Here is a 24,353-nt window from a genome sequence, read left to right as displayed (position 1 = left end):
TATGCTCTCTCCTGGAACAAAATGTGCAGCCAAAGCAATCTGGATGGTACTTTCAGTTAAAGTCACATTGACTGCTGCAGTCAATTTCTATGCCATTGTGTGCTTCTAGGCATCAATAGGAGATATATCTCACAACAGCCTGTGTGCAGTTCACTGTTGCACCACTGAGATTACTCTTCTGCATAATTTGACACAGGCTCATTTGTCCATTGTCCCTCACTGTGTCCACTGTCCCTGTGTCCACTGTCACTCCCTGTGTCCACTGTCCCTCCCTGTGTCCACTGTCCCTCCCTGTGTCCACTGTCCCTCCCTACAGTTTCATTTAGCGCCAATTGGAGAGGCTGCCTTCAGCTGCCTAGGCCCTAAATTCTGGAATTCCCTCCCTAAACCTCTCCGCTTCTCTATCTCTCTCTCTCCTCCTTTAAGGTGCTCCTTAATGCCTTCCTCTTTGACCAAACTTTTGGTGACCTGTCGTTATATCTCCTTCTGTGGCTTAGTGTCAAATTATGTTTGCCAAAGCTCCTTGCAGCATCTTGGGATGCTTTACTACATTAAAGGTGCTATCTAAATGCAAGTTGTTGTTGTTGATCCAGTTTTACCAGTTATGTGGCATCCCCGGGTACAGGGCACCACTGATTGGAGTAACATTACCATATGTGCACCTGCTGATAATGCTTGCTATTACCAATAGAGTAGGCAGACTGCTACCTCAATATTTGGATGTTATATTCTGTAGAAGATTATACAAGTCAATACTCATTTTTAGGAAAGGACATACAATGCACACATCTTGTGGAAATCAATGCTTTCCTAACTGTTCAAGGAAGAAGACACAATACATCTTCAATATTGTGATTGGCGCAGCACTGTACAAGTTACTAGTGCTTCAGGCAGATCTCATTTTTGCAGCAGTTTTATTTCAACATTCCATATCATTCCAAAACATCTGTACAGAATATCAGCTGAAAAGCTTTAGAATCCACTTTTGCTTACTTTTGGGCTGGAACTTTGACCTTAGAGTTGGGTAGGTGCATGCTGGCTGCGGAGCGGAAGCTTACCCTCGTGGATGACAGCGGGTTTCCGACGTACTGACAATTTTAACGCTTTTAACTGTTGATCCGCTCCCAAACCTGCACGCTCTGCAATGTGAAAATTCTGGCCTTGATCTCTGGTCTATGATAGGATTGTTACTACAAAATCTCACCTTTGCATGCAGATATTCAACACTAGAGTTAACTATCCCATGCACACAGAGTTCTCATAGTAAAAGTAACAGGGGAGTAGATATCAACAGAAATCAATTACAAAAATTAACAAAGGGTCAGAATTATTGTTGTAATGTATTTGCTTCATGGGTTCTTTGCTTAAGAATTCATAGCAACACCTTGCTATTAAGAACTAGTTGGTTTATTAACAAAGGTTTAACAATCACACTACACATTACCAGTTCGTCCATTAGGCCCACAACTGCATGCCTCATCGTGGATGACCTAGACCCAACTGACTGGGGTTTTATTGAGTCTTGTGAACATCACGTGACTGGCTAAGCCACTCACAATGCAATAGCTCTACACACCAGGTGCATACATTACAATTGTGATGAATAAATTCACAGTGATTTCTTACTTTAGGTTTGAGTACTCATTTGGTAATCCATAAGAATGAAATAGCTGGAGATACAAAGTGAGAAATTTCAACAGAATTAAAATATATATATATATTGTGGTTGCACGAGGGTAAGCTTCCCTTTATTTTGAATTGTTATTTTTTCCCTTTTTCCACCTGGCCTGTTGCCTGCAACAGAATGGATGGTTACAGCCCAGCCCTCAGACTACTGCCAATGCCCATGGCAGGTATTCACCAGTAGACACCCTAAACCACTTAAACATGATGCTCCCTTTCAATTTTTTTCCTTCCCGCTGGGAGATGTCACAGCACACCTAACCTCTTGATACAGCCCAAGTAGGGAATTCAATAGAGAAAATCTCGAGAATGCATCCATTGACGCCTATGCTACAACATCATCAAAAAAAACCATTTTACCATCTATTGAGGGCTGGGGGCCAAAGCTGGGTTATGGAAGGGTTTTTTCTGGTTCATGAGGAATGTCAGCATTAGGTATTGGAACAGCTTTCCACTTTCACACCCTCGTTGTCATCTTCAAACACTCGCAAGGCAAATATAGCATGGGCTAGTCAAATGGTAGAGCTCCCTCTAATCTATCTTAACAATACATCTTCACCAAGTGTCTGAAGAACAATCCCTCCAGCACCAATTTGACATTGCCATTCTTATTTTGCATACCAACTAACCTAAGGGACTCTTTCAGTAGGTCTACCAATTTGATGTCAATTAGTATTGACTTGTGGCTAGTTCTGTGCTTTGGGCTTGTACCCACCAGGATATAAGTTGAGACAGCTCAAGTTATGCACAGGTATACAAAGAAGTCACAACAGGAAACAGGTCAATTGGTCCAATCAGTCCGTCTTGGTGTTTACCTTCCATGCGAGCAAATAGTTCCATTCACAATTACCCACTTTGTTCCCATAATCCTTCAATCCCTTTTCTTTCATCCCCTTATCCAATCTAATCTTGAATGTTGACAGTTTCTGCTTCAACCATTAATCCTGAAAATGAATTCTGCAGCCTCACAACTCTGTGTGTGAAGAAATTTCTGTTGCCTTCTGATCAAAATCTTACAGTTAATCTCATACATTCTTGACTATTCAACTATTATCTACCATGTCTCATCCTTTCATAATTTTAAACACTTCTATAATATAAACCCTTAATCGATGTTCTAACAAAAAAAGCCCCCAACTTTTCAAGTCTTTCTTGGTATTTGTGTTTTGAAATCAGGCAGTATCCTAATAAAACTGCGTTGTACTCTCACTAAAGCCTCAATATCCTTCAATATGAAGCTCAATACTGTGCACATTACTCTAACTGGGGTCTTATTAAGGTTTTATGTAGCTCATCATTACCTCTTGGTTTTTATATGCTCTGTCTCTTGCAATAAACCCTTAATTCAATAAATTTTTTTCACAGCCTTATGAACCTGAGGTGCTGCTTTTCATGTTCTGTGAACCTGTACCAGTAAATCTTATGATCTTCTACTGCACACAGCTTACTTCCATTCAGAGTATAATTACTGCTGTTATTTCTTTTACCAAAATGTATCACCGCACACTTACTGATATTGAATTCCATCTGCCACTTTTTAGACCATTCCTCATTTTATCAAAAGCAAAATACTCCAAAGCATACCCTAGCTTATCAATATTCCTTTTGCACTTTCCTTTGGTCTTCTAAAGAATTAACTGTAAATCTTTACATGCAGCAGAGAGAAGAGACTTTGAATTAGGTTTGAACCCAGCTGTCAGAGGTGAAAGGAATGCATTTAAATGTACATATAACATTGTCTTAAAACTGCAATACTTTACTTGTTACAAATATGTAATATCATTTATTTATTTTTCATTTTTTGGCAGATTTTTCCTGGGTTAATTCTTTCAGACATAAAACCAGCCAAGAGGATGAAATTTAAAACAGTGTGTTACTTACTTGTTCAACTCATGCACTGTCGTAAGATGTTCAAAGCTGAAATCCCCTTTTCCAATGTGATGACGTGTGAGGATGATGATAAGGTAAACAACATATCTAAACACTTTTATTCTGATTTTTGTTGATGAATCTGACTGCTTTTAGCTAATGAGATCCTCGGTTGACAAGGAAATGTGTCAAGGAGGAAATGCTATTTTCCTCTATTCCTGTTTATTTCTTTTGAAAGTCATTGCCTTCTATCTGCTCTTGTGAAACAGAATCTCTCAGCATGCCCATTGTGCTGATTGAAAAGCTGCTATTTATTTCTGCCCTCATCACCCTACCCAGCTGGTATGAAATGGATGAAGCTTTGTTATTTGTTTCCTAAATGACCGCTGCACAGATGTGGATTAACATCAACAAAAGGAAGACACTAATTCAAACCTAAATATAGCCTCATGCTACAAATTAGGATATTTAAATATATAATGACATTATCAAAATGGGTTGCTTATATTTAAATCATAGCAATAGGAGAGGGTAAGAAAGATCTGTTAGGGAATGAAAATAATGGCCCTGAATTCACGGCCCCTACAGGCATGTATGAGGTACGCATGCGCCCATAGGGGCCCCGCAAGTTCCGGGTTCAGGCATGTGAAGCGCATGCGCCTAAACCTGGAACATGCGATCTGTCAAGAATCCTCTTGACAGATCGCAGGCATCGGAAGTAAAGGGCTTTCACGGGCAGAGAGTTAGACTATTTGCCCAACTTCTGCCCAGTGAATGCCTGTGAAATTCTTATGATTGATAAAAGCAGGCATAAGGTCAGTGTAAGACTTTTAAAGGACAGAAAAATAAATGTTTTTCAATAAATTAAACATTTAAAATAAGGTAATTTTATTTTTAGACCCTTTAAAATATGTACATTTATTTTTCAAAAAATTCAATTTTTGTTAACTTCCATTTTGATTAATTTTAAATATGTGTTTTTTAAAAATTTATTTTGGGGGTATTCCCATTCATACTTTTAAGTATGAATGGGAATACCCCTTCTTCGATTGGTTGGGCTGGCCATGTGATCCCAGGGACACATACGAAGCGCCTAAGTCCCTGGAATACTTGGGCCTCTACACAGGCCTTCGCGTAGAGGCCCAGGACCTGAAGTCTCCGAACCTCCCAGTAGATTCGTAGAAATTTTTCAGGACAGAGGCTTCCAACTGCAATTTCTGGGCCATGTATTAAATAAATTATGTCAGTGGTAGAATGTGTGATATATAGACATTGTAGATGAATGCATTCCAACTTTCCAAATTCAATTACTTGTTTTCAATTAAGATACAGCGTGGAACATTTATCAAAATTACTTTCAAGAAAGCAAAATATTTTCCTTAGCTATGTTGTTAGTTAAAAGCAGATCAATAGCTGACAGTAGAACATTGCCCATCCAGCTAAAGATTCACCAGCTCTAAGCCCAAACTGACTGGCATTCTACTTTTTTGTCTTCAGTAAATGAAGTTTGACATTTCTTGGTCAGGCCTTGAAATGGAATGCTAGGCAACAGTGAAATGCTGTATTTCAGGGCATAACAAACCGGGTAGAACCCATCTCATCCCATGGATGACAGTGCAAGACTGGCAGTGACAGTGGCTGTGGAGAATTCTGCCATCTAATTGCCTTCATCTTCCCACGCTGCTTGCTGATGTACAATGTACTCTTGGGAGGCAGCAGATGATAGAACATAAAGGGGAAATAATGAAGAGACACCATCAATAATGAATTTTTGCCTGCAACGTAGGTTTAAAAGGCATGGCATTGTAATCAGACCACAGTATCATTTTTGTGAAAGATTCCATGGCTTAAGATTAGAGGAGAGATTACGCAAATTAAGGTTGCATTCCCTAGAATTTAGACGGTTAAGGGCTGATCTGGTTGAAGTTTTCAAGATATTAAGGGGAAAGATAGAGTATATAGAGAGAAACTATTTCCACTGGTTGGGGATTCTAGGACTAGGAGGCATTATCTAAAAATTAGAGCCAGACTTTCAGAAGTGAAATTTGGAACTCTCTTCTGCAAATGCCAATTGATGCTAGATCAATTGTTAATTGATAGCTTTTTATTAACCAAAGTTATTAATGGATATGGGCTAAAGGCAGACAAGGGGGCGTGGCATTTGAAGACAATGTATGATTTTCTTGTGGTTTTACAGTACACACCAAATAAAAGCTGTCAATTTACTCACATCTATGTGCATCAGCTCTGTTACATTAATGCTGTAAACTTGTAAACTTGTAAACTGAGTAAACTGTGTGCTAGCAATAGTAGTGAGATTAACACACAATGGGCTAGAAATTGCATCACGCCCCTTTTGGGGCGATAACTTTTGTGGGAGCACAAAAGTATCATTGGACCAAAAAAAACATTGAAGCTGACGGGAACTTCCGTTTTAGCGTTCCAAGAGGGAAGTAGAGAGCTAAATCAAGCGCTATCACTTCCCTTAGAGCGCTAAAGGGAGTGAGAGGAGAGGTAGCGGCAGAGTGCTGAGCAATATTCCGTGCACCTTGCCGTCTGTACAGGCTGATTCCTCACAAAGGGAAGGGCCAATGCTGGGGTGACTGAGTTTTCCGACTGTCTGTGGGGCCACAGCACCTGAGCTAAGTCCATAGCAGCCCCAAGCACTCTAAGGAAGTACAGGGCTGAGCAATTGCGGGGTCCAAAAAAGCAAAACACACAACACTGGGGACATCATCAAATTTTGCCCTACCTGACCACCACTGCCTTTAATTAGCGCTCCCCAAGCGGCGAGCTGAGGCGCCAACCCCTCCTGCGGCTGCCGTTATTGATGCTCGGCGATGCTGCAGGGGGGCGGGAGCGAATATTGCATCCACAGCGTTAACAGGGCACTGTGCACCGGATGATGTCACGATCTCCAGGGCGCAAAGCAGCGAGGCGGTAAGTGTTAGCGCTAGCACAAAACTGCCAGGGAAGTTCGCGGGCGTCGGTGATTTTGCCGTGCCCAGTTAGTAAGCCCTTAGCGCCCCGTTAACGCCACCCGCAGGTGCTGACGGGAGGTGCAAACCAGGCCAATTTCTCCCCCAATATATTGGTATTGGAAAAGCTGGTATTTCTTTACATTTTTCAGGGTATTTTGATACTCTCTATGTAATGGACATATTTTCGTCCTTTTGCTAATAGCATAAAAAACAGCATGAGTATACAGTGAGATTCCCACTTTCTTTGGAACATTAGTGAACAGAGGAAATAGATCTCATATTAGTGATATTAAAGAGTGTACTACAATGTGTGATCATACTGTAACTGGACCTACTGCTAATGTAAATCCATTATCTTCATGTGCACAATAGCAGTCATCTTTACAGCCTGCTGTGTAGCATTGAATCAGGATGGGATGGTTGACAACACATGTGAAAACTTTAATGATTTGTGTTTAGACTACATTACATAATGAAATAAAGTAGCTGCATGATTCATTTGTGAAAATAATAGTCTTAGAGCTAAGCTGCTACTGTGAATTTACTAAATCGTTACTTGGGGGATTTTCAAAGCAATGGCCTGTCAGAAGAGGTGATAGGCAATTCACACAATATAATGAAGGTATCAAAACAGTCCACACCTTCCAAATTATAAAAGGTCTAAATACAACAAACTAATGATTTAACTTGTTAAAGAACAGTGGGTGATATTGTTCTGTTTGTAGTATGTTTGCATGTGTTTAGAAAACACAATGTCAAAAGATTATTTTTGCATTTAAAGTATGTTTCCTGTTATTTTTGTAAGGTAGTCCAGTGGAAGACCTTGCAAGTATGGTGCCCTCCTCCAGGATTTTTTTCCAGACTGTTATACCCATGAGTGTTGGATCACTTATCTTAGTGCCAGAAGATGTCAACCCCCTCTATTTCCTTCACTTCTTCCTCTCCTTATTTCATCATTATAGACAGTCCCTCGAAATCGAGGAAGACTTGCTTCCACTCTAAAAGTGAGTTCTCAGTACAGTCCAATGTGGGAATTACAGGCTCTGTAACAGGTGGGGCAGATTGTGGTTAAATGAAAGGGTGGGTGGGGAGTGTAGTTTGCCGCACGCTCCTTCCGCTGTCTGCGCTTGATTTCTGCATGCTCTCAGCGACGAGACTTGAGATGCTCAATGCCCTCCAAGATGCTCTTCCTCCATTTTGGGCAGTCTTGGGCCAGGGATTCCCAAATGTCGATGGGGATGTTACACTTTATCAAGGAGGCTTTGAGGGTGTCCTTGAAACATTTTCTCTGCCCTCCTTTGGCTCGCTTGCTGTGTAGGAGTTCCGAGTAGAGCGCTTGCTTAGGGAGTCTCGTGTCGGGCATGCGGACGATGTGGCCCTCCCAACTTGGCTGGTCAGGTGTGGTCAGTGCTTCAATGCTGGGGTTGTTGGCCTGAGTGAGAACACTGATGTTGGTGGGTCTATCCTCCCAGTGGATTTGCAGAATCTTGCGGAGGCAGCACTGGTGGTACTTCTTCAGCGTTTTGAGGTGTCTACGTATATAGTCCATATTTCTGAGCCATATAGAAGGGCGAGTATTACTACTGTCCTGTAGACCATAAGCTTAGTGCCAGATTTGAGGTCCTGGTCTTCAAACATTCTCTTGTTCAAGCGACTGAAGGCTGCGCTGGCACACTGGAGGCGGTGTTGGACCTTGTCATTCGATGTCTGCCCTTATTGATAGTAGGCTGCAAAGGTATGGAAAATGGTCCACATTGTCCAATGCCACGCCATGTATTTTAATGACCGGGGGGCAGTGCTGTGTGGCAGGGTCAGATTGGTGGAGGAACTTTGTCTTATGGATGTTTAGTGTAAGGCCCACGCTTTCATTTGCATAGGTGAAGATGTTGACAATGGTTTGGAGTTCGGCCTCTGAATGTGCGCAGACGCAAGCGTCATCCGCATACTGTAGTTCGATGACAGAGGATGGGACGACCTTGGATCTAGCCTGGAGGCAACGAAGGTTGAACAGGTTCGCATTGGTTCTATAATTTAGTTCCACTCCAGTGGGGAGCTTATTGAGAGTGAGATGGAGCATTGCAGCAAGGAATATTGAGAAGAGCATTGGTGCGATGACACAACCCTGCTTGACCCCGGTCCATACATGGATTGGGTATATGGTGGATTCATTGGTCAGGATCATGGCTTGCCTGTCATCATGGAGCAGGTGGAGGATGGTGATAAACTTTTGAAGGCAACCGAAACTGTGGAGGACGCTCCAAAGCCCCTCATGGTTGTCAGTGTCAAAGGCCTTTGTGAGGTCAAAGAAGGCCATCTCCTTATTTACTCATCATCTCAAGCACAACATTAGCTCCTTTTGTGGCATGATTTGGGATGTTCATAAGCCATCTAGGTGAATACGGTAATACGGTTTCTGAATATATCAATTTTGAGCTCTGTATTATCTGACTTATTTTAAAAAGCTGCACATAAGATGTTATACCATATGTTTTCTTACAAAACTTTATTGAGCATAGAAATTATATTATCACATCTACATAGATAACTTCTGAATTTCCAAAATCATGACTCATTCTATGAAAAAATGTACCATTGATATAATGCAAGCGGTAAAAGAACTGATGTGGTCTCTTCCTCACTCACTTGATAGAAAATATGGCCACTTTTCTTTTTGTTGAAGAAAGTACATTTTCAGCGGTGCAGTCCCTTCATAGATACTTACAATGTGCAAAATTCTGCAGCAACTTCAGACCAATTGCTGCAGAATGTCCAACCAAATTCAGTCAGGCAAGAGATTGCAGATCCTGCAGTGGCACAACAATACATCATAGTGCCAGTTATTTCCACCCCTTCCTTTTCCTCTACATCTGTAATGCAAAGGATTAGTAGAGTCTGTCTGGTTCTCCTAGATACTAAAAATTAGTGCAGAAAGCATAGTCACATTGAATACCCAACACCCAGCAGCCATGGACAAGTTAGTGTTGCATTCTACTTCAGGGAGAGAACCTTTTATAACGAGACGCCATCACAATTTTGAACTGAATAGGCATCTGTGCAAATTAATTTGTTAGCTTCAGACTTCATGCTGTCTGGAATTCTCTGGGCTGAATTTTTACATTAGCATTGGGTTGGTTGCGGTGGGAGGGGCGGGGGTGGGGGCTGTATAATGGGTCGCTGCCCCAAACATTCCATCAGCGCACTCTGCAGTCTCTTTTTAACTCTTATTGAGTTAATCATGCGGGTTTCCAATTAACTGGAGCGGGTCTGATGACGAAACGGATTACTCAACTTCACCGTACCTATTTAAAGGGGCAGTGGACAGGTCAGAGTTGAAGGTTGTTGGAGATGGTCCAGAGGTTGGTCTGAGGGTTAGCTGTTGCTGTGAGATAGACCAACTGGTTTGACTGTGAAGGTTTAGCCACTTTATGCAAAGATGCAGGCTCACCGCCAAAAGGCTGCACTGAGGTTTAGTGATGCCTTCCTGGAAATCCTGCTCCAGGGAGTGAGAGCCCGCAAGGAGGTCCTCTTCCCTGGTGATGAGAGGAAGAGGCAAGCAGTAGATACAAAGAGGGCATGGCTGGAAATCATGGATGAAGTGAACAGCAGGACTCTTGTCCGCTGTTCCTGGATCCAATGCAGGAAATGATTAAATTACCTCATAAGGTCAGGAAAGGAGAGTACAATGCCACATTCAACTGCATCCTAATATGCGTGTCACCCCAATCCCCTCACTCTTCCTTCCCAAGCCTGCTCCTGCACATCACTCCTCACACCAACCTATCTTGCAAGTGCACCCATCACTCACTGTCTATGCACCTACTCACATCCTATCTGACTATCTATCACTGGCACTCACCCTGATCCAAATGCAATCATCGAATCATAGAAAATAATGCCACAGAAAGAGACTATTTGGCAACATCATGCCTCTCCCTCATAGTCACCCTCTACAGATGTACCCCAAACGTCCCTTACACTCATTCCATCAAGCTCACTTAAAGTTCCTTGGTTTCCTTCGAGTGGAGCATAAATGCCGACATGGATTGGTTGGGCCGAATGGCCTGTTTCTGTGCAGTATATCCCATGTAATCCTATATAATGTAATCGCTCATTGTAGGAGAAGAGAGCGCAAAACATCTAGAAGAGGCAGCGAATGGGAGGTGGCCCTCCAATCACCACTGCATTGATGCCATCAGAGGTAGCGGCGCTCGACATAAGTAAAGTTGCAGAGCTGCTGGTCGTGGGAGATGAAGAGAAGGGAACTTTCCAGCAATCTGGTGACAGAATTAAATATCATACAGCCACATGGCATATAACTGTCACTCAGGGTGACATGTCAGCTGCCAGTGAAATATGATCTTGTGCATTATGGTAACTTACAACATTCTTATAACAGTTCTAATTCATGTCTTTACTCTCCCACAGGACCATCAAGTGAACCCCCCTTTCCCCCACACTGTCCGGCCAGAGGAGGAAGACAACTCCTCAGAGGCTGCCCCACTCTCTGAGGGCGCACCGTCACCAGACCCATGCGCAGCCAGCACCAGCGCAGATAGGCACACCTCGGTGGATCCTGTGAGACAGAGAGTAGTGCTGTCACCTGGTGTCTCACAGATCACAAGTGAGCAAGAGCAGATGGTGGCGAGAGGGACGGCAGTGGAGAGTCCTTGTCGGAGAGCGCAGGACACTCCAAGCTCTGCTCAGCTGGATGCAGATGCTGAACCTCAGGGGCCGATGACAAAGAGGAGCAGCAAAAAATGCACGAGCTCTGGCAGCTTTTCCAGCCGCAATGTTTGCGATTGTGGGGAGAATGGAGGAGTCCATCTCCAACATGAGCATCACAATTTCGCAGGCGTTGGCGGCGATGTGCTATTCCAGGTGGCCACCTGCACCTAGGAGCAAATGCGCCAGTCAAATGAGAACATGCTTGTTGTGAACAACAACTTGCAGACTCTGATTGCACTCATATCTAGGGAGGATATAAACGTAGACTTGGGCGTTCATCGCCCCACTGATATGCAGCAAGGTGCTTTCCAGCTCCTTGCTAGCAGGGAAGTGCGAGTGGCCCATGAGATGGAAAATGGTGAGAGGGGACATGGAAGTGGGAGCTCTGCTCAAAGTGCTTCCACTTCTCCCCGTTGCCTCCCCCTCATTCAGCGCCCCTCATGCTGCCTCGGATCCCGATGGCCGAGTCTGACCCTGCACAGTCACAGGAGGAGCAGTCTTTGGCGGGGCCCTCACGGGCCCTAAAACCCAGAGGACGTCTGCCATAAGTGTCCAAGCAGTCACAGCAGGGAAGTGAGCAGCTTGCCTCTACCTTTGCTGAAGCCATCTCATAGAAGCACTAGGAAAAGAAAAATTACACAATTGTAGATGCATAAGGAGATGCACATGGGTGTTTGCAAGATGCTATAGAGGTTAAGTTTCTGTTCTATTTATGAGCCACATAAATGTATTTCTTTGTACCACCCTTCCGTCTTGTCCATTTTTGCCTGCTGCCTGGGAAGTGACCTTCTCATTTGCAGTGAATGGTGAAACATTACTTAACCTCGAGCAATGGGTGTGTGTTTGACTGGAATGGTTTGATCATTTTAGCACTGCTTTGTGGCGATGGTGGGTCGGGAGGGGGTGTGATTCGATTCAGCATCTGGGTGCCATATGGGTGCACTGGTACAACCTAACTAAATTGTGCAATTATGAGTCTATCTCCAGCTTCTCACGCAGCTGCTGGTGCCATCTGCACCTCAGGTTCCTCCTCCTCCTTCTCATCTTCCACCTGCTCCTCCTCCTCCTCATCATCTTCCACCTGCTCTTCCTCCTCATCATCATCTTCCACCTGCTCCTCCTCCTCCTCATCATCTTCCACCTGCTCTTCCTCCTCATCATCATCTTCCACCTGCTCCTCCTCCTCCATCATCTTCCACCTGCTCCTCCTCCTCCATCATCTTCCACCTGCTCTTCCTCCTCATCATCATCTTCCACCTGCTCCTCCTCCTCATCATCATCTTCCACCTGCTCCTCCTCCTCCATCATCTTCCACCTGCTCCTCCTCCTCCATCATCTTCCACCTGCTCTTCCTCCTCATCATCATCTTCCACCTGCTCCTCCTCCTCATCATCATCTTCCACCTGCTCCTCCTCCTCCTCATCATCTTCCACCTGCTCTTCCTCCTCATCATCATCTTCCACCTGCTCTTCCTCCTCATCATCATCTTCCACCTGCTCCTCCTCCTCATCATCATCTTCCACCTGCTCCTCCTCCTCCATCATCTTCCACCTGCTCTTCCTCCTCATCATCATCTTCCACCTGCTCCTCCTCCTACATCATCTTCCACCTGCTCCTCCTCATCATAATCTTCCACCTGCTCCTCCTCCTCCATCATCTTCCACCTGCTCTTCCTCCTCATCATCATCTTCCACCTGCTCCTCCTCCTCCATCATCTTCCACCTGCTCCTCCTCCTCCATCATCTTCCACCTGCTCTTCCTCCTCATCATCATCTTCCACCTGCTCCTCCTCCTCCATCATCTTCCACCTGCTCCTCCTCCTCCATCATCTTCCACCTGCTCCTCCTCCTCATCATCATCTTCCACCTGCTCCTCCTCCTCCATCATCTTCTACCTGCTCCTCCTCCTCATCCTCATCTTCCACCTGCTTCTCCTCCTACATCATCATCTTCCACCTGCTCCTCCTCCTCCTCATCATCTTCCACCTGCTCTTCCTCCTCATCATCATCTTCCACCTGCTCCTCCTCCACATCATCATCTTCCACCTGCTCCTCCTCCTCCTCATCATCTTCCACCTGCTCTTCCTCCTCATCATCATCTTCCACCTGCTCTTCCTCCTCATCATCATCTTCCACCTGCTCTTCCTCCTCATCATCATCTTCCACCTGCTCTTCCTCCTCATCATCATCTTCCACCTGCTCCTCCTCGATCATCTTCCACCTGCTCCTCCTCCTCATCATCATCTTCCACCTGCTCCTCCTCCTCGATCATCTTCCACCTGCTCCTCCTCCTCATCATCATCTTCCACCTGCTCTTCCTCCTCATCATCATCTTCCACCTGCTCCTCCTCCTCCATCATCTTCCACCTGCTCTTCCTCCTCATCATCATCTTCCACCTGCTCCTCCTCCTCCATCATCTTCCACCTGCTCTTCCTCCTCATCATCATCTTCCACCTGCTCCTCCTCCTCCATCATCTTCCACCTGCTCTTCCTCCTCATCATCATCTTCCACCTGCTCCTCCTCCTCCATCATCTTCCACCTGCTCTTCCTCCTCATCATCATCTTCCACCTGCTCCTCCTCCTCATCATCATCTTCCACCTGCTCCTCCTCCTCATCATCATCTTCCACCTGCTCTTCCTCCTCATCATCATCTTCCACCTGCTCTTCCTCCTCATCATCATCTTCCACCTGCTCTTCCTCCTCATCATCATCTTCCACCTGCTCCTCCTCGATCATCTTCCACCTGCTCCTCCTCCTCATCATCATCTTCCACCTGCTCCTCCTCCTCATCATCATCTTCCACCTGCTCCTCCTCCTCATCATCATCTTCCACCTGCTCTTCCTCTTCCATCATCTTCCACCTGCTCCTCCTCCTCATCATCATCTTCCACCTGCTCTTCATCCTCCTCATCATCTTCCACCTGCTCCTCCTCCTCCATCATCATCTTCCACCTGCTCCTCCTCCTCATCATCATCTTCCACCTGCTCTTCCTCCTCATCATCATCTTCCACCTGCTCCTCCTCCTCATCATCATCTTCCACCTGCTCCTCCTCCTCCATCATCTTCCACCTGCTCTTCCTCCGAGGAGGCTCTGCATTTTACATCTTGCTCATCCTGCAGCTCCACTCCTCGTTGCTGTGCTATGCTGGAGATCCTGACTGGTACGTACTGAAGCGCTCCTCCAGATCTGTCCAGGCATTTGAAGCGTATCTTCAGCATGCCTATTGCTTGCTCTATAACATATCTGATTGTCATGTGGCTTTGATTGTAACGCTCCTCAGCCTCATTGCTTGGCCTCCACCAAGGTGTCATCAGCCACGTCTTCAGTGGATAGCCCTTGTCTCCAAGCAGCAAGCTGGTAAGTCTGGTCAGAGGTGCAAAGAGCTGAGGGAGGGTGCTGTGGTGCAGAACGAAAGAGTCATGATAGCTCCCTGGGAATTTAGCTTGCACATGCATGGTGATCTTTTTGTGGTTGCTGATGAGCTGCACTTTGAGGGAGTGGAAGCCCTTGCAGTTTACAAACACACCTGGATGATCTGGGGTGCCTTGATGCCAATGTCAATGATGCCCTACACCCGTGGGAAGCCAGCCAGAACAGCAATGCCGAGCCCCCACTCAGTAACACTGGCTTCATCAGTGACAAAGTGTACATAAGTGCCTGACTTGTGAAATATGGCATCGGTCACCTGGATGATGCATCTTTGTGCGGCCGACTACGAGATCCTGCAAATGTCTGCTGTAGATTCCTGGAAGGAGCCTGACGTGAAGAAGATGGTAAGGCAGGTCCACCAGGTTCACTTGACAACAAGTCTTCTTCCAGCAGACTACAAATGTCTGCCTCAATCTGACGTGATAGCCTGAGCCTCCTGAGGCACTGGTGTTCAATCATGTCCAGAAGCTGCTCCTCTGTCTGTATACTCCATGTTGGGGGTATCGCCTCCTGAGAGGTGCACCCTGTGCTCATCCCCTCCTGTGCGCAGCCGCTCGGTTAGGAGAAGACCGCTGCTGCTGGTGTTGCTGCTGGGGCTCATCTTGGACCGAATCTGAGGTCCAAATTGAAACAGCATAAGCAGCATCCATGCTGATTTGACAGATGCCAGTTGAAGTGGAGATCAGAGGCACAATCCTCCAATGTAGTGGGAGTGACTTCTGAGGTTGCAGAAATCACCTGCAAACCCCTGAAGGCAAATTGTCTGCAACAATGATGTCAGAAAAAGCCTTTCCTTAGACAAGGAAGCAATTGTGAAGTTTGGGTATTTATGTGATTATTTCAATTTCAATTGTGAAACTCACACAATGGCCGCTACCCTCTCGCCTTGCTTTGACAGGTGAGTTTCAGGAAGCCCATGATCAATAAAAGCTGAATAGTCTGTTAAAAACATCTTAAATACTTGAAAGAGGTCGCCCGCCTCTCCCGAAGGGGTCTCTGGCACGCTGAGAAACATGTCGGAGTTGAAGGCAGAAGTCGGCGGGTTCCTGACGCGCTGTCAATTTCAGTGCTTTTAACAGCTAATCCGCTCACAAACCCGCATTCATTCTGGCCACTGTGTGTGTTCAACTTAACATGGTGGCAAGGACAGGTAGCAGGCATTGTAAGCATAGTGGGCAAGTGAATTGTGGAAAAGAGCGGAATTTAAATGGAACCTCAAGTGCAGCATTCAAAGTGTGGGGAAAGAAAGAAATAAAACGAGCAAGAGAGAAATTCATAGGTAGTTTCGAATGCTGCAAAACCTCAGAACACTATCGGTCCTGATTATGGACAATCGTTATCATTGCCACTCTTTTGAGGTGCTATTATGCTGCCATTTATACATCAGTATAAACTGGCTTTGGATCTAATTCTCCTGTCATCAATTAGGTAGATAATGAGAGTGATTACCTTGCATTTACCATTAACATAATCTTAATGGCTACAGATGAGATAATGCCAATGAAAATTTCACAGAGCTTGTATAAATAAAATACATAGTAGTTAGACTGCTCCATTTATTCTATCCAGGACAAAGATCATGCAACTCACCAATATTATTATTTCTTTCTCATTGTGGAAAACCTGGCAAAACCTGTTGTTCCTCAATGTATATCTTGTCAGTCAGCTATGTCCAACGGACAGATCTCCATATAAATGTTTATATATCCATATTTAAATCTCCATATAATTTTAAAAGTTTCTTCCATTGAACATCTGTGAAATCTGTGTATAATACACACACAAATCAGTATCAGCTTTTATGCGGCGTGTACTGTGGTTAAAGTACTTGTAAAAATGTCCTTAATTGCATAAAATCAAGTAAAAGTAGTATAGCTGTGTCATTCATCAAATACCATTGAAACTATTTTCCAGAGATTTATTGACTGCTAAAGTTAGCCAAGAAAATATCAAGACCTATTTAACAGATTAAGGAAATAGAGGCCCTTCCTCCCATCCTGTTAGCAGGATTAGAGCTGAAAAAAAAGCTTTTGCACTAGGACTGTCAAAGTGTATGGATTGAAAATTGGAATGTAGCAGAGTGGTTCTCCCTCAAACCGTCACTAATTAAAACATTTTCTTTTATTTACAAAGCGAAGAGCACTGAGGACAGCATCTGAAAAAGTCAGGAATCGATCATCTTTTTCTACAAATGTTACACATAACACTCCAGGAACTCGAGTGAATCGATACATCAGCCGGTTAATTGAAGCTCGGCAAACAGAGTCTGAAATGGCAGATTTACATTTTGTTACTTTAAAATACAAGCAAACTGAAAGGGAACAGAAAGTAAGTTATTTTTATAAAACAAGATAAACATGCTGTTTTCTTAAGGTTCAGACTAGTCCATGTGAAAGGGAAGACTTTCCTGGGTTTTCACCCAATGCATGCGATCATCAGGGTGCAGCACATATTGGGAAATTGGGCAGGTTGCTTTACAGACATGCACTCCAACCCATAGTTAGCCTCAGCATCTTGTGGCGAGGGAGGAGAAAAAGTCAGCCAGTGTTCCCAATCCTGATTGCTGACCAGTAGCCCGAGCTAAACCACTATATGTGTATTTGTTGAGTCAGGGCAGGATTTAGCTTGGCCGTAAAATGTCTCGTGATAATATTGCCTGTTAATATTTGCTGTCTAGACTCATAACGGTTGCTTGGGTGAGGTATTGAAGCATGACCAGTGACTGTGCGACGGTACCTCAGCATAAGTCTGTGTCTGCACGAGAAGAGGGGAGAAGCACTGAAATTACTTGACAAGTGGTAGAATATGGAATTCCCTGCCACAAGCCATTGGTGAAGCAGAGTCCATAAATGCTTTCAAAAGGGAGTTAGATTGTTGCTCGATGCCGAGGAATATTAAAGGCTATATGGCAATTGCAAGTACACTAGATGGAGAGAACACCGACACAGGGCTGAGGGGCTGAATTTCTGATTATCTGCTGTAACATTTTACGATTCTATGACAAACTTTTCAAAAGCAAATTTGTTTCCTCAAAACAATTTTACTCAATTGGATAACTGTATTGCTTTAAACAGGCTGATTTCTGTATGGGAAAAGTCTTGTAGTTAAAATAAAGACCAAATGTAACCAAAATGAGGATATTTGGTTACAGATGGATAATAATTGAAGAGACTTGGCAGTCTTGCTGCAGAGGAAATTTCCCGAGTGTTTTTTCCCTTATTGGCCCTGTTTTTTTTGCCTCTCCTAGGAGAATACATGGTTGTGGAAGGAGACGTGGGGGTGGGGGTTTGAGGGATGGGGGTGCGGGTGCATGCGGGAGGGCAGAAGTGTTTAGTCACATTGCTCCGGCCATCATGGTATGGAGCAAATAACAGAAAATGCTGGAAATACTCAGCAGGTCAGGCAGCATCTGTGGAGAGAGAAACAGTGTTAAGGTTTCAGGTCGATAACCCATCTGTTAATTCTGTTTCTCTCTCTACAGATGCTGAGTGTTTCCAGCATTTTCTGTTTTTATTTCAGATTTCCAGCATCCGCAGTATTTTGCTTTTGTAATGATGTGGAGCAAGCTTGATGGACCATCTGGTTTTTCCCTGTCTTTTGTTCGTATTCGTCAATTTTGTCAAAATCCACACACGCACCGTCCACCAGGATTCATTACATAGTGATTAGATATGGGAACCTGCAGCTGAGATTAGCTAACTCAGCACAGGACAAGGATTGACTGGGGCCTTTTAGCTTAATATGAGTCAGTATGGCAGCAGGCAATGTATTTACCAGCTGAGCATGCAGAGGAGCTTCAACAAGATCACAAGATAATTACAGGCGGGAAAGGCCATTAAACCTTAAAGTTCCCCATTGCAGAATCTAGATGCTTCTGAAATGATTCAAGTACTTTATCTAATGGCCTATTCCAACTGTTTGTGTAAAGGGAAATGTTCTGATATCGGTCTTAAACTTACCTTTTAGTGAGTTGAACCTATGTCACCTTGTTGTAATCTCACAATTTAATTTAAAGTAACATTCCAGATTTACCTTTTCCATTCCTTTAATTATCATATACACCTCTAAGTTCACCTCTCAAACATCTCTTTTCAATGCTGAAAAGTCCAAGTTGCTCAAGTTTTTCCTCAAAGCTCAGACCTTTGATATGAAGGATCAGCTTTGTGCCTCTCCTCTGCACTGTCTCTAATACTTATGTATCTCCGGTGTGTCTTAGTGATAGTACTCAAGGTGTGGTCTGACCAGAGTCTGTTTGATCACGATTTCCTCTCACTTGTATTCTGCTGTTTTGGTTACATAGTTCAACAGTTTAATGCTGCTCTACACTGGTTGGACAGATGTTGATTCAACAAAGGCTCCTCGGTCTCTTTTAACTTCATTTATAGCAATTTCAGTACCAATCATAAAGTAGATATGTTGCTTATTTCATTAATGGGATGAAAATCAGGCAGGTTCTACTGTGATTTCTTGCTACTGAGCTTTGTCAACATTTCTTTCCTCTATCTGCTACTTCAATCTGTCACCTGACATGAAGATAGACTTTATGGGATTATATGATGCTGGACTATCAGGTTTTACTAGAAAATGGAATATCTGGTCTTGTCAGTTTAGAGGAAGAAAGCATTTTACTAAAAAAAAATGCACTTTAACACAATGTAGCGTTAATGAGGACCCAAATTTCCCCAACCCCTTTTTCCGGCGCACTCACCCGAGATGCGCTGACTTTGTGCACTCAAAGCGGCGCCAAAAAACGTACTCACGATTCTGGCCGCTCTGCTGTGTGTCCTGGGTCCTGGCACAGCGTATATAGTGGAGTGGGGGGCGGAGCTACAGCCCTGCGCCGAAAACAGTGCCGGCAGCAGTCCGCATGCACAGTGCAGTCTGCGCGCATGTGCAGTAGCTCCTCGCCCTCCCAGCGCGTCCTGCAGGCTGTGAGCGGGACCTGATGCTCGCCGCCCCTATCCCTGGATGAATGGACGACCCGATATTCGCCGCCCCTATCCCTGGCCGAATGGTCTCCCGCACCGGCCTGTGAGCTATTGAACAGGTGGGAACCTGCTGTGCTAACTTGTTTCTGGCAAAAATATGGGGAAGTTGTTTCTATTTTACACATCTTTTGGGAGTATCTCGGCATGTAGCCTTTGGAGCCAATTATTTACAGAGAATAGAAACATTGCTTGGCTTAATTTGTTATAGGGAGATCCCTGTACAGGTACAAAAATGATTGTGAAAATGTGCAAAGTAATGAGTGACATGAAAAAAGCCCTGTACATGTAAGTAGCTGCTTCTGTTGTTTAAACTACTGTGATTGTGTGTTTGCAGAGTTCCTTTATTTTCTCTTAATCTTTCTATTGTGTTCCGAACACAGATGAGGCTGCACACAGGGAGGTTAAAGTAACAGTGACCTCAGTCTTTATTAAGACACTCCAGAGTGACGAACAGGTATTAGGGGCCAGCTTATATAAAGTGCTCCCAAGGGATGCTGGGATCCCTTGGGACTTCAGGGGATGCGCTCCCTGTTGCGGAACATGGGAGTGCATGCTTTACAGATACACAACATCACTCCCCCACCAAAGTCAAAGTGAAAACTATTTACAAGGTGAGGCAGTCAGGAGCCTTTCTTTCCCTGGTGGACCGCCTCGGTACAAATGTCTGTTCTGGTGTGTTGACTGTGTCCTCGCTGGGCTGGCGTGTTCTTGGCCCTGCAGGGCTGCTGGGTGAGCCTGGCCTTGCTGGGCTGTTGGGCGTGATGGGTTCGATTTCCTGGTACGGCGTGGTGTCGTTGATCCTTTGGGTGTGTGTTGTGGGCTCGAAAAAGGTGGTGTCTGCTGTGGGTTGTTCAGGGCAGTCTGTGAACCGCAGACTCGTTTCATCCAGGCGCTTTCTGAAAATTTGGCCATTGTCTAGTCTGACTCCAAACACCCTACTCCCTTCTTTAGCTATCACCGTGCCCGCGATGCACTTGGGACCATGTCCATAGTTTAGCACATACACAGGGTCATTCAGATCAACTTCCCGTGACACAGTGGCGCAATCATCATTTACATTTTGTTGCTGCCGCCTGCTCTCTACCTGATCATGCAGGTTGGGGTGAACCAGCGAGAGTCTGGTTTTAAGTGTCCTTTTCATGAGTAGCTCAGCCGGGGGCACCCCTGTGTGCGAGTAGGGTCTCGTGCGGTAGCTGAGCAGTACTCGGGACAGGCGGGTTTGGAGTGAGCCTTCTGTGACTCGTTTGAGGCTCTGTTTGATTGTTTGTACTGCCCGCTCTGCCTGCCCATTGGAGGCTGGTTTAAACAGGGCCAAGGTGACATGTTTGATCCCATTGCAGGTCATGAATTCTTTAAATTCGGCACTGGTGAAACATGGCCCGTTGTCACTGACCAGTATGCCAGGCAGGCTGTGGGTGGCAAACATGGCCCTCAGGTTTTCAATGGTGGCGTTGGCGGTGCTTCCCGACAATATTTCACATTCAATCCATTTTGAAAAAGCATCCACCGCCACCAGGAACATTTTACCGAGAAACGGGCCCGCATAGTCGACATGGATCCTCAACCATGGTCTGGAGGTTCAGGACCACAAACTTAGTGAGCACACACACGGCATTGCTGTACACAGGACTCTAAGTTAGAGTCGATACCGGGCACCACACGTGGGATCTGGCTATCGCTTTCATCATTACTATACCTGGGTATGTGCTGTGGTGATCCAAGATGAATGGCTCCCTTCCCTTTTTGGGTAGCACAACGCGGTTACCCCACAACAGGCAGTCTGCCTGAATGGACAGCTCGTCCTTTCGCCGCTGGAACGGCTTGATTAGCTCTTGTATTTCAACGGAGATGCTGGCCCAGCTCCCAGTACACAGTTTTTTACGAGGGACAGCAGAGAATCTTGGCTGGACCAAGTCCTAATCTGGCAGGCCGTGACAGGTGATTTATCATTTTCAAATGCTTCCATGACCATCAACAAGTCTGCGGGCTGCGTCACCATCAACAAGTTTGCAGGCTGCGCCATTTCCACCCCAGTGGTGGGCAATGGTAGCCGACTGAGAGCATCCGCACAGTTCTCGCTGCCTGGTCTGTGGCGGATGGTATAGTTATAGGCTGATAGCGCGAGTGCCTATCTTTGTATGCGGGCTGAGGCATTAGTATTTATCCCCTTTTTTTCAGTGAACAGGAATATGAGGGGCTTGTGATCGGTTTCCAGCTCAAATATGAAGCCAAACAGGTACTGATGCATTTTCTTAACCCCGAACACACACGCTAATGCCTCTTTCTCAATTAAGCTGTAGGTCCTCTCGGCCTTAGACAAGCCCCTGGAGGCATCAGCGACAGATTGCAACTTCCCAGCAGCGTTAGCTTGTTGTAATACACACCCAACACCGTACGACGACACATCACATGCTAGCACAAGTCTTTTACACAGGTTATACAATACAAGCAGCTTGTTGGAGCATAAAATGTTTCTGGCTTTCTCAAAAGCAATTACTTGTTTTTTTCCCATACCCAGTTCTCACCTTTACACAATAACATACGTGGGGCTCTAAGAGGGTGCTTAACCCTGGTAAGAAGTTACCAAAACAGTTGAGGAGTCCCAGGCACGACCGAAACTCTGTGACGTGCTGTGGCCTGGGCGCGTTCCTGATAGCCTCTGTCTTGGCGTCTGTGGGCCGAATGCCATCCGCCGCGATCTTTCTCCCCAAAAACTCCACTTCTGTTGTCATGAAGATGCATTTCAACCTCTTAAGCCGCAGCCCTATGCGATCCAGGTTTGTAGGTGCTCGACGGTGTTTCAACCCATGACCAATATGTCGTCCTGAAAAACCACGGTGTGTGGTACCGACTTGAGTAGGCTCTCAATGTTTCTCTGGAAGATCGCTGCAGCCGACGAATTCCAAACAGGCATCTGTTGTAGATGAACAGTCCTTTGTGCGTGTTGATGCAGGTGAGGCCCTTCGAAGACTCCTCCAGCTCCTGCGTCATGTAGACTGAAGTCAGGTCGAGCGTGCTGAATGTCTTGCCTCCTGCCAATGTCGCAAATAGGTCATCTGCCTTAGATGGCGGGTATTGGTCCTGTAGCGAGAAACGATTAATAGTTACTTTATAATTGCCGCAAATCCTGACCGTGCCATCACTTTTGAGTACTGCAACAATCGGGCTAGCCCACTCGCTGAATTCCACTGGGGAGATGATGCCCTCGCGTTGCAGCCTGTCCAACTTGATTTTCACTCTCTCCCTCATCATGTGAGGTACCGCTTGCGCCTTGTGGTGAATGGGTCTTGCCTTTGGGACCAAGTGGATTCGCACCTTTGCCCCGGAAAAGTTTCCAATGCCTGGCTCAAAAAGGGAAGGAAATTTGTTAAGAACCTGGGTACATGAGGCCTCATCGACATGTGATAGTGTTCGGATGTCATCCCAGTTCCAGCGGATTTTGCCCAGCCAGCTCCTTCCAAGCAGTGTGGAGCCATCGCCCGGGACAATCCAGAGTGGCAGTTTGTGCACCATGCCCTCGTAGATGACCTTGACCATGGCGCTGCCTAGGACAGTGATGAGCTCTTTGGTGTACGTTCTCAGTTTCATGTGGATGGGGCTCAAAGCTGGTCTGAGTGCCTTGTTGCACCACAGTCTCTCAAACATCTTTTTACTCATGATGGATTGGCTAGCGCCAGTGTCCAGTTCCATGGCTACGGGTAGACCATTCAATTTTACATTTAGCATTATAGGTGGACATTTCGTCGAAAATGTGTGCACCCCGTGTACTTCAGCATCTGTCTCCTCTCTCTGAGGCTCGAAATTGCTTTGATCCACCATGGACCAATCTTCCTCTGCCAAGTGGTGGTTAGCAGGTTTTGCAGAGCTTGCAGCTCATCTGCAAGCTCGTTGGAAGTGCCCCATTCTTCCACAGCTCTTGCAAACATATCCTTTGAAGCAGCATGAATAGGCTGAATGGAAGCCTCCACAACGCCAACAAGGTGTGAATTGCCTTGCATTCATCCTTTGTTGCGGACTCTGAGTCAACTGGGTCACCTGAGGCCTGCTGGCAGTTGCAGACTCGTGGATTCTGCCCTGTACATTTCTGCTTGCAAACACAGTTCCAGTTAATTTATGAACATTGTTAGCACTTGTGTGCTGAGAGATTTGTTTGGTGTTATCACTGGTGGACATAAACACCTGTGCTATCGCAATGGCCTTACTGAGGGTCGGTGTCTCTACAGTCAAAAGTTTTCGTCGGATGGTCTCGTGGCCAATGCCCAGTACAAAAAAGTAGCTATCAAACTCACATTGTCCTGCAAGTCGCCTTAGCTTGGTGACGTAGCTCGCCACTTCCTGACCTTCAGATTGCTGGCACGTGTAGAACCGACACCTCGCCATCAGCACGCTCTCCCTCTGGTTAAGATGCTCCCGAACCAGTGTACACAGCTTCGCATATGACTTATCTGTGGGTTTCTCCAGAGCCAGAAGATTCTTCATGAGGCTGTAGGTCGGTGCCCCGCAGCTCGTGAGGAGGACCGCTCTTCTTTTTGCAGCACTTCCTTCTCCGTTCAGCTTGTTGGCTACAAAGTACTGGTCTAGCCGTTCGACCTAGGCTTCCCAGTCCTCACCCTCCGAGAACTTCTCCAGGATGCCCACAATTTGCTGTATCTTTGCGTTGGATTCGTATACTCG

At 45.4% G+C, this 24,353-nt stretch overlaps 1 protein-coding gene across 1 annotated transcript in view; it reads left to right on the top strand.

Annotated features, from left to right (window-relative positions):
* Positions 1-24,353, top strand: part of LOC139263941 (adenylate cyclase type 1-like) — a 513,151-nt gene that overhangs the window by 303,483 nt on the left and 185,315 nt on the right. Inside the window, exons 8-9 of the mRNA XM_070880028.1 lie at positions 3,492-3,647; positions 16,825-17,019. Of these exons, the coding sequence (XP_070736129.1) occupies positions 3,492-3,647; positions 16,825-17,019 (351 nt within the window). The remainder of the gene's footprint in view (positions 1-3,491; positions 3,648-16,824; positions 17,020-24,353) is intronic.

Source organism: Pristiophorus japonicus, chromosome 5 (assembly GCF_044704955.1).
Source record: "Pristiophorus japonicus isolate sPriJap1 chromosome 5, sPriJap1.hap1, whole genome shotgun sequence".
Lineage (NCBI taxonomy): Eukaryota > Metazoa > Chordata > Chondrichthyes > Pristiophoridae > Pristiophorus > Pristiophorus japonicus.
This window is presented reverse-complemented; position numbering and strand designations above follow the sequence as displayed.